Genomic DNA, 11,025 nt, shown 5'->3' on the forward strand with positions numbered 1-11,025 from the left:
CATACCGGCCGCTTCCGACCTTCTGATTGGCTGGGTCCGACTGTAGGCGGGACGGGGAGAAGCCGGCCCGACGGCGCGCGCGGGCGGGGGCAGAAACCGGCGGCTAGAGTTTGAGAGGTCCCGTTGGGTTTGGTAAGTGAAATGTGGAGGGGTCCTGGGAGCGGGGACGCCCGATTTGGGGCAGGAGGCAGTGGGGTCACGCTTGGCTGTGCCGAGAGCACCTTAGAAGGTGGGGGGGCCACAAGGCTGGGAGTGGGGCGAGGCCTGGGGTAATGGGGGCGAGGTATAGTTGGGGGCTCAGGCCGGACCGCGTGGTTCTGGGAGTTTGGAGGTCCAGACACAAGGCCTGATGCCCTGTCGGGTGAGGAGAGACGGAGCCAACGCGGAGGTGAGGCAAACGTTTGTGCAGTGAATTGTGGCCCGGAGGGAGGACTGTCGGATGGGACACTAATGAGTGACCCGTGGAGGGGCTGGGGCCGGAGCGGGGTCGAGCGGTGGGTGAGGACTGATCGGGAGGCCGAGCGCTCCGGCCATGGAGTCCTGACAAGGTCACAGGGAGAAAGAGGGCAAGGAAGGTGAAAAGGTTGAGAGAAGGGCGTAAAAGCACACGACCTTCCAGTCCGCGCTTCGTCCTCTCTCGACCCCGTGTTCCCTCCCACCCTCCGCGACCCTCGCCTGCCCTAGGGAGGGACAAGGCCTCAAACCCGGTTTAAAGCATCTGTGACGGAATTTACACCTCTTCCGGTTAGAGATTACAAAACATAGCCTGGGTTTAGAAGGGAGCAGCCGAGATGATTCGGCAGTGTTACTCGCCCTTCTCTCCTGGCGGTGTGGGAAGCAGCTCTTTCCCCCGTCCCGGTAATAATCCCTGCCGAAGGCACTTCGGAGCAGGACCGGTTTGAATGGAAAGCTGAGAGATCGAAGTACCGGGCCCCAGCATGACGAACCTGTTTGAGTCCTGTGTACCAGGGCTGCTCTTAGCTCCCGTGTGCACCAGTCACTTGACGGGGTGGGAGGGCTTCTCCTGGGTCCTCACCCTCATCTTGAGTCAGAATCTTCAGGGTGGGGCCTTGGCAGCCATTTTTCAACAAGCTGACAGGTGACCGATGCAAAATCAAAAATCGAGATCATTGTTGTTAGATGGTAGTTCTTGAGTCCGGAATGGCAGCTGTGAAGATCCGTCAGCCTGTTGCGTCACCTGCTGCTGGTCAGCTCATCTTCCCTTACGCCTGTGCGTTTGGAAAGGTCTTCAGTAGTAGTATCTTACTCAATGGACAGAGTAATTCGTGTTTTTTAAAGTGGCTTTGAATATCTGGTTACTAGTGCCTCTTTTTCACACCTGTTAACTTTCTGTGAGCAATCTGTGTCAGTTGCTGTGTGTGGATGAGGAAATGATAAGGGAAATCTAGACGTGGTGCTAGTGGAAAATAAATCTTTTCAAATCACAATTGAAATTGTTAGATAAGAAGCTGGGGAAGAAGGTTCCATTTAATGTTAGGCATGACTTACATATTTTTTTTTTTTTTTTTTTTACAATTCACGGAAAGAGATGCAGGCTTCTGTTATGGAATGGATTTTAATATTTTTTCCAGATTAAAAATCTACCAGCATCAAAAGAAGGATGGTTTGGCAACATATTGTCAATCACAAGCACCCTGGACTCTATGTCAGGAGAGCTTGGTTCTAGTCCCACCCTGCCAAAAATGTATTCCTGTTGTTGAGCAATTCATATCAGCCTTCCTAACCCCTTTTCCATCTGTAAAATAAGGCTGTTCACATGAATTAATCATGAGTTATTATTTTCAAATTATCTGATTTATAGTTACTGACCCTGGTACTTTAAATGTTAACCATTTTCAGTTTAGGTGGCTGTAAATCATGAATTCTTGGGAAACTTCTAGGTGGTAATTAGAAAGAGTTATAAAAATCTTATATTCAGAGAGTGTTATAACAGAATTTATAAGACAGTATAAAATATAATTTAAGTGTTGGATTTTTAATGTTTCTATTAATATTATCCTGAAATGTTCACAAAGTATCCTGGATCAGACAGATTATCTAGTCACTTAAAGCAAAATATCCTACCCATACAAACTTCAGAGTCGTATCATAGGTGAGGAATGGAAATCAGTGGATTTTCTTCTGTTCTTTTACATACAGGACCGAGACAGCCAGCTCTCAGCCCTCTCCCTCCTGAAAGGATGGGGGGGACTTTTGCTCCATTGGCAGAGGGGGGAGTGAAGAGGGAGACTTTTGCTCCATTGCCTGGTGGACAATTAGTGATCCAGATGTGAGAATGGAGAGCAAAAACTACCTACTTTCTTGCTTTTAAAAATATATATATTTTTATTGATTTTAGAGAAGGGAGAGGGAGAAATAGAAACATCAATGAGGAGAGGGAATCATTGATTGGCTGCCTCCTGCATGTCCTACACTGGGGATCAAGCCGGAAACCCCAACATGTGCCCTGACAGGGACTCAAACCATGACTTCCTGGTTCATAGGTCCACGCTCAACCACTGAGCCATGCTGGCCAGGCCTACTTTCTTGCTTTTAAAGACAATTCCCAAATGACTTCTTAGTTTAGGAATAATTAAAGCAAAGGAAGAAAACATGCTTTTATAGCTGCAAAAGAAGGTACTAGATTTTAAAAGCAGATTGTGGTATATAATAGTTTTGTCTCTTGTGATTGCAAGAAGCCAAGACCTACTGAGGTTACCATTTTTTTTCCTTTCGTACATAAAATATAAGAATTAAAAAACAAACAAACACTTAAGGTATATATGGTTCAGCATTTTTCTTACCAACTGATTAAGCCTGAGAATAATTTTAATTGTTGAAATATATTACCTTTAAATGTATTCAACATTTTGTGGTGTACTTAACTACATGCAAAGCATTGTGCCAGGCAATGGAAATACTTGTAGATACAAGCAGGACAGGTATGGCCTCCTGACTTCAAGGATTCTAGCAAAAGAAACAGTTAAATAGGCATTTATAAGAAAGAGTTATTATAGAGAAAACAGCATTCTCTGAGACTGCATAACCAAAACACCTTTAGAAGACTTTCTAGAGGTCAATTAAGATAAGAAGCTAAAAAATGGGAGGAATCAACTATGAAGGAGATGAAAAGGGAAAAGTGTTAGAGGAGTCAGCTTCTGAAAGGCTTGGAGGTATAGAGATCATCTATAAGATGTTTAATGTGATTAGAATGTGGGTTTTGCAGGGGAGGTGGAAGGAGAATTTGTGATAATAGTTGTGCATTTGAGAAGTTCATGATTAGTTATGAAGGCAACTAATAGACATAGTAGCCTAAAATAAATATAATGTTTAATTTTTATCTTGTCCATTTATGTAGTTTCTTGAAGGCCATCCTCAAATATTTCTCTGTGAAACTTCCCCAGCCCACTTTAGCTAGAAGACATCACACTCTACATTCAGTTCTAATTGTCTCTGTTATGCTATTGACAAGTAATCACACTCTGTCATGTCCTTTTTTTAAATCTAATTTTTGAACCACTAATCATTTCTGTGTTTATGTGTTATCTCTTCAGATAATATAGTGAGTGTCCTGAACATTGAGCTTGTTGAACCTTGTATATAGTAATAAAAAGCTCAGTAAGTAGGGGTTTAGTCAATTAGCAGATAATGGGAGTACAAAAAAAGAAAGTCTAGTTCTAATATGAGTTTTCTTTCATCTCTGTGATATTGCATAACTTCTCTGGATTAAGTTTGTCTTTTCTGTCAGATGACAGAATCAACTCTTCCCAGTGGAGATGGGGGCTTGGAGAGAGGATTTCACTTTTCAAACTAAGTAGGCAAACCTCACCTCTAGAGTTGGGTTTTCTTTGAGGGCCTTAGCCGCTCTAACAGCCCTTGAAGAGCAAAGTGTTGAATGATGGCTATTGTATGGAAGGGAGTATAATGCACATGAAATGCCCAGAAGTGAAGGTAAGATTTCACATGGGTAGTTGACTTTTGACTTTATTGTAATTGACACCAATCAGAGACTTGTGCACATACATACTATGTTTGACTCCCTTATTTTATCTATGGGTAAAGTTTATAGGCAGTTCAAATCAGATTGGTGAAGAAGGAAGTGTATACATAGTTACTGTGACTAAGGTGAAACTGAATTTATTACCTCATTGTGATGAAACGCCTGCTAGCTTCCTATGTAAAGGAAGATGATTGAAATGGGAGAATGGAACCTTCAGTCCCTGTAATAACTGAAAATAATCTTTTTTTTTTCTGCCCCCTTATTCGTATAATGATCAGGCTAATATCTTGCCTTTTTTTATATTATTTAAAAGAATAATAATATAAAAGAAAGAGAATTTTAAGAAGCCCAGGGAATATAAGGTATGTAAGGAAAGACAGCTAAAGCTTGAGAGACATTTTATTGTAAACTAGAGGCCCGGTGCATGAAATTTGTGCACGGGGGTGTGTGTCCCTCAGCCCAGCCTGCACCCTCTCTAATCTGGGACCCCTCGAGGGATGTCCGGCTGCCCATCAGACATCCCTCTCACAATCCAGGACTGCTGGCTCCCAACTGCTCGCCTGCCTTGCCTTCCTGATTGCCCCTAACCGCTTCTGGCTGCCAGCCTGATCACCCCCTAACCACTCCCCTGCCAGCCTGATTGATGCCTAACTGCTCCCCTGCCAGCCTGTTTTCCCCTAACTGCCCTCCCCTGCAGGCCAGGTCCCCCCACCCCCCAACTGCTCTCCCCTGCAGGCCTGGGTCCCTCCCAACTGCCTTTCCCTGCAGGCCTGGTTGCCCCCAACTTCTCTCCTCTGCTGGCTTGGTCACCCCTAACTGCCCTCCCCTGCAGGCTTGATCGCCCCCAACTGCCCTCCCTTGCAGGCCTGGTCCCTCCCAACTGCCCTCTCCTGGCCATCTTGTGGTGGCCATCTTGTGTCCACATGGGGTCAGGATCTTTGACCACATGGGGGCAGCCATCTTGTGTGTTGGAGTGTGTGTTGGAGTGATGGTCAAACTGCATATTACTCTTTTATTAGATAAGATAGAGGCCTGGTGCACGGGTGGGGGCCAGCTGGTTTGCCCTGAAGCGTGTCCCAGATCAGGGTGGGGGTTCCCTTGGGGTGTGGGGTGGCCTGGGCGAGGGGCCTGTGGTGGTTTGCAGGCTGGCCACGCCCCCTGGCGACCCAAGCAGAGGCCCTGGTATCTGGGGTATATTTATCTTCTACAATTGAAACTTTGTAGCCTGGAGCGGAGCCAAGCCTTCTGCTTGCTCTGTGGCGGCAGCCATTTCTATTGGGATTTATGTATCTTCTATAATTGAAACTTTGTAGCCTTAAGCGAGGCCTGGGCCGGCCTGGGTGTGTGGAAAGCTTGGCTTCCTCCATCGCCGGGGGCAACCCTAGCTTCCTGCTCTTTCCAGCTCCGTGGCTGCCGCCATTTCTGTTTGGGTTTATGTATTTTCTATCATTGAAACTTTGTAGCCTTGAGTGGAGGCCTAGGCCAGCAAGGGCAGGCGGAAAGCTTGGCTTCCTCCATTGCCGGGGAAACCTAAGCCTCCCTCCTGCTCTCTGTGGCCGTAGCCATCTTGGTTGGGTTTATTTGCATATTCGCTCCTGATTGGCTTGTGGGTATGGCTTGTGTGTAGCAGAGTGATGGTTAATTTGCATATTACTCTTTTATTAGATAGGAAGAATATAGTTTGGCCCTAACTGGTTTGGCTCAGTGGATAGAGCGTCGGCCTGCGGACTCAAGTGTCCCAGGTTCGATTCCGGTCAAGGGCATGTACCTTGGTTGTGGGCACATACCCAGTAGGGAGTGTGCAGGAGGCAGCTGATCGATGTTTCTCTCTCATCGATGTTTCTATCTCTCTACCCCGCCCCCTTCCTCTCTGTAAAAAATCAATAAAATATATTAAAAAAATTAAAAGAATATAGTTTAATTTTATGCTGCAGTATTGTTAAAAATTATAACCCTGTTATAAAAATCTATGTTAGTTCATTGAACATGTTATGTTTAAAAGGAGACATTTCTAGCAATAATATTAAAATAAAAGCTTTGTCCTTCAAATATGTAAACAATGAGTCAAGTAGAAATTTTGGCTATTTAGAATAACTGTAATCTTCCCCACAGACCGCCACCATCAATAATAAAGGTTAGTGTAATCAGTTGACAACTATTCAGAGGTGAGAACTGAAGCCTGGTAGCATGTTGGAATAAGTCAGCCAGTTATAATTGAAAGCAATAAAGACTGCACTCAGCTACATTTAAAAGTGCTTAGTAGTATTTTCACCATGATATTGAAGAGGCAATAAGGAGTATCAGTTTGGTTTGAATAATTTAAAGTTGTCAAGTTGAATTGATTAAGGATGAAGAAAATAAAATTTTTAAAAAGGATGAAGATAGTCAGAAAATTAATAGCTACTATTTTAATTGACAAAAGTTACTTAAAAATGTACTGTTATGAACAGTGACGTGCTAAAAAGGAACTGGTGTATGGAGAAATGTTTTTTAGAGTTCATGGATATCAGATTATGGAAACTAGGATTATTTTAAGTACATCCAGTCACTTAATGTTCTAGTTGCTTTTAATTGCAGAACCTCATGTAAATTCTCTTTCAGGAAGATTCTTCAATCAGTATGTCATCCAACACAGATGTTTCTCTTTCTTCATATGATGAAGGTCAGGGATCTAAATTTATCCGAAAAGCTAAAGAGGCACCATTTGTCCCTATTGGTAAGTTTGGCTTTGACATTCTGATAATCTATTGTATGCTGTAACACAATCGAAGTGTGATCAATTCGTCAAATACATCCATAAGCATTATTTTCAAATGTTTTTTCATATGTGGTTGAAATATGCTGAGATTGGCATGATATAACTATCATTATAAAAATGCTTCTGTGTATATTTAGACTTCTTGCTTTATTGACTCTTCTTTCAGTGAATGTGTTGGGGACTGGACCCCCTTAGTCTCTGTGGTTTGCTAGAAGGACTCAAGAGGCTTATCTTTTGTTTTTTCATTCTTTATTGTTGAAAGTATTACATATGTCTTCTTTTCCCCTCTCATGCGGCTTTTTTAAAAGCTGTTCTACTCACAGTTTATTACAGTCTCTATTATATTAATTAATTCCCTTCAGAGAGGGAAGTAGGACAGAAAGGAAGAGTTTCCCTGGTTCTCTTAAAGGAATTTATCTACTGGCTTCACAAGCCCACATTTTGAAGATCTTAACTTTATGAGTCTGTTACTTTTTGCTACCATGTCAGGATTTTTGGTTCTGAGTGGGGGGAATTAAAAACACGACATATATGTTAGCTAATTAATGGTCTCATAAGCATCCTATAAAATAAAGAGCTAATATGCAAGTGGTCATCGCACCAGGGCCAGGGGGGACACCTGAGGCTGTGCCCTCAGCCCAGCAGGGCTTGACAGGGGTGGGGCCAGCTGCGTCTGGGTGTTGTGCGATTTCGAGGCGCACGCAGGTGGGCGGGGACTTGATTCTGGGTCACGTGGCACGCCCCAGACTCTGACAGGAGGGAGATTTTCATATACATTTCACTAACTTTCTTTCATCTCTGACACTTCTATTATAGAGAAAGGGCAAATAGCAATATTAAAATATTTCCTCTAATTAATTCCCTTTTAATGTGCACGAATTTCGTGCACCAGGCCACTAGTTTTTATATACAATAGTAGAAAGTACATTGATTGGTGGTGAAATCATCTTGGTTCCTTGTCCCCATGTATCTAACATAATTGTGACTATTTGTTTCTCAGGAATGGCGGGTTTTGGAGCAATCGTTGCATATGGATTATATAAATTGAAGAACAGGGGAAATACTAAAATGTCCCTTCACCTGATCCACATGCGTGTGGCAGCCCAAGGTTTTGTTGTGGCTGCAATGACTCTTGGTAGGTACCTACAGGAAATTTCAAATTTGTGGTTTCCCATTAATTAATTTCTTTGTTAATAAAACAAGGTACATACTTTCAGCTAACTTTGAAGCAGTTTTCAGATATCACTTATATTTATTTTCCTAGAAAAGTGGTTAATTAAAAATAGTTCAATTAGTGACATAAATTTACTGTGTATGATACAGGGTGGAGCAGAAGTACGTTTATAGTTGTTCATATGGAAAATAATACAGTCATCCTATCTAATAAAAGAGTAATATGCAAATTGACCATCATGCCAACACACAAGATGGCTGCCCCCATGTGGACACAAGATGGCCAGCAGGGGAGGGCAGTTGGGAGGGACCAGGTCTGCAAGGGAGGGCAGTTGTGGGCGATCAGACCAGCAGGGGAGGGCAGTTGGGAGGGACCAGGCCTGCAAGGGAGGGCAATTGGGGCGATCAAACCGGCAGGGGAGGGCAGTTAGGGGTGACCAGACTGGCAGAGGAGGGAAGTTGGGGGCAACAAGGCCTGCATGGAAGGGCAGTTGGGGGGGACCCAGACCTGCAGGGGAGGGCAGTTAGGGGTGACCAGGCCTTCAGGGGAGGGCAGTTAGGGCTGACCAGGCCTGCAGGGGAGGGCAGATAGGGGGAATGAGGCTGGCAGGGGAGCAGTTAGGCATCAGTCAGGCTGGCAGGGGAGTGGTTAGGGGGTGATCAGGCTGGCAGGCAGAAGCATTTAGGGGCAATCAGGAAGGTAAGCAGTTGGGAGCCAGCAGTCCTGGATTGTGAGAGGGATGTCCGACTGCCCGTTTAGGCCCGATACAGGTGGGATCGGGCCTAAACGGGCAGTCGGACATCCCTTGAGGGGTCCCAGATTGGAGAGGGTGCAGGCTGGGCTGAGGGACACACACCCCCGTGCACTAATTTCGTGCACCGGGCCTCTAGTTAATAAATAATAACTAACTGGCCAGAAGAAAATTAGAGCTTCTGGATAATGAAATATTAGAGAGTCTTAATTCATCTGGCCAAACATATCATAAGGTACAACTGACAGTGGATGAAGGAGGAAAACATATAATTAGCTTAATAAAAAATTATGATAATACATGTAAAAAAATAAATAATAACATAAGAATGTACTCACAACTGTAAACCTACTTAACTAAGGTTACAAAGGAAGAAAGACAATCCTGTCTATCACTGAGTTTATAATTTCACTGAAGAGCCTAGACATGCATAGGGTTGGAAGTAAGATCCATTATCTGGAAGAGACCTATGATTGCTGTTTTATTGAGCCGAAGATAAAGGTTTTTTTAAATGTAGGTATTACATGCTTTTATTGGCTTTATGATCATTGACTTTCTCTGGTATTATGTAGCAAGAGCAGTGCCTTTTAAACTTGCCAGATAAATATTGAACAGTCCGAGCTAGTCATACTAGCTTCAAGCTACTTGGGAAATTAAAAAGAATTTTAGAAATATAAATTGTTTAAGAAGGCAAGAATGTAAGCAATCGGGGGTCTTGTTCCCTTTTTAAAGATTGCATGCTAGCAAAGATGCTACTGTTAGCTATTTAAGAGCCATTTTAAATTTTCTTAATATTGAAAAAATATATTTAAATGCTTAACCAGAATTCTTCTTTATTTTCTTTTTTTAAGGTATGGGCTATTCCATGTATAAGGAATACTGGGTAAAGCCTAAACCATAGAAGAAGAGATGCTGTCTTGGTCTTGGTGGTGTTTGCTATAGTTAGACATCTCATATTGAGGTTATATGTTTATGTTGAAAATAAATCATTTGAGAGGGTCAGACAATAACACATTAATTTGAATATTGGCTTCCTTTTTTGCAGGCTTGATTTCCCAGGTGACTAAATTACTAGTGACTAGTTCACTAGCTAGGTCATTCAGGGGAATCAGGTTAGCACATAAGAAACACGTCATTTTAAACGCACTTGATGTGGTAAAATGTCCACCTTGTTAAACTCTTCTGGTGGAATTAGTTCTAAGCAAGAACAACATGCCAATCCTGAAGTACTCCCAGTTGCTGCAGAATCTCACATGCTTTTGATGTTATGTAGGAATCCTATTTGTCCCAGTTACTTTGACTTTATTCTGCCTGCCTTGTGGACTGAATGAGGACTTCAGTTTTTAGGGCTGATTGGCTCTTAAAGAATCTTTTCAGAACAGTGCATGGCATATAATGTTACAAACCCCCACAACTAAATGTGTGTGTTTTTAAACCAAACCTAACATGCTGATAACAGCTGCTAAAAGGTAGTATTTATTTTAGAGTCACACTTGTAAATGTAAAATAATTATGGATCCCAGTTTAGCTCTTTTCTAATTGCAGAATTATATTTTTGCTGCTGTTATATTAGAATCATTTTTAAATGTCACCTTGAAATAGATATATGTATTTTAAGTGCTAACACAAAGGTAATGAAAAACAGTTTTTAAATATTTGCTGTATGTTCATTTTCTCTGTAAGAATCATAAATGTTAAACTAAACAAATTACCTATAATGGAAATGATGACTCATTCAAGAGCAAGCTCTGGAAAGACATTATACAAAAACTCTGGTGTACTACAGAAGGCTTTATTGCACTTGTGAAATTCTAACCTGAATTACATTCCATGGTGATAACATGGTAAATGTAGTATTATTAAAGTAAGTGAACACATCAAATGGCTTGTATTTATTTCAATATGGAAAAATAAATCATTCCTCAAAGTAGCATAAAAATTAAGTTTCCAAAGAGATAAACCAAAGAACTTGTATACTTATATACATATGCCATGGGCATGGGCAATAGGGTAGTGAAGACCTGGGGGGTGGGTAGGGGCTGGGAGGATGGGAATAGTGGGAGATATCTGTAATACTATCAACCCAAAAAATTATTTAAAAATTTTTTTAAAGTTTCCAGAAATGAGGGAGAGAATTTTGTACCTTTGGTAAGAACCATCGTTAAAGAATATTTACCAAACAGGAAAAACGGCTAACATTTATTGAGTATTTACTGTGTGCTACACACTGCTGTAAGCACTTTTTAAGTATAATGTCATTTAAGTTTCCTAACAGCCCTAAGCATTAGGAGCTATGATCCTCATTTCATAGAGGATTTTGGCATGAATAGTTTAAGTAACTA

The 11,025-nt window shown here is 42.2% G+C and overlaps 1 protein-coding gene across 2 annotated transcripts; it reads left to right on the forward strand.

The window, feature by feature from the left end:
* Window positions 1-14: 14 nt before the first annotated feature.
* Window positions 15-10,565, forward strand: HIGD1A (HIG1 hypoxia inducible domain family member 1A). Of its 2 annotated transcripts, none has more exons than XM_080674689.1 (4): window positions 15-132; window positions 6,602-6,716; window positions 7,759-7,893; window positions 9,535-10,565. In XM_080674689.1, the coding sequence occupies exons 2-4, from the start codon at window positions 6,620-6,622 to the stop codon at window positions 9,582-9,584; spliced, it is 282 nt and encodes a 93-aa protein (XP_080530815.1). In that variant the 5' UTR covers window positions 15-132; window positions 6,602-6,619; the 3' UTR covers window positions 9,585-10,565. The 2 variants fall into 2 exon arrangements, with proteins under 2 accessions (XP_080530815.1, XP_080530814.1); XM_080674688.1 differs by lacking the exon at window positions 15-132 and adding an exon at window positions 304-388.
* The last annotated feature ends 460 nt before the right edge of the window (window positions 10,566-11,025 follow it).

Source organism: Plecotus auritus, assembly GCF_963455305.1.
Source record: "Plecotus auritus genome assembly, chromosome: 6".
Taxonomy (NCBI): Eukaryota; Metazoa; Chordata; class Mammalia; order Chiroptera; family Vespertilionidae; genus Plecotus; species Plecotus auritus.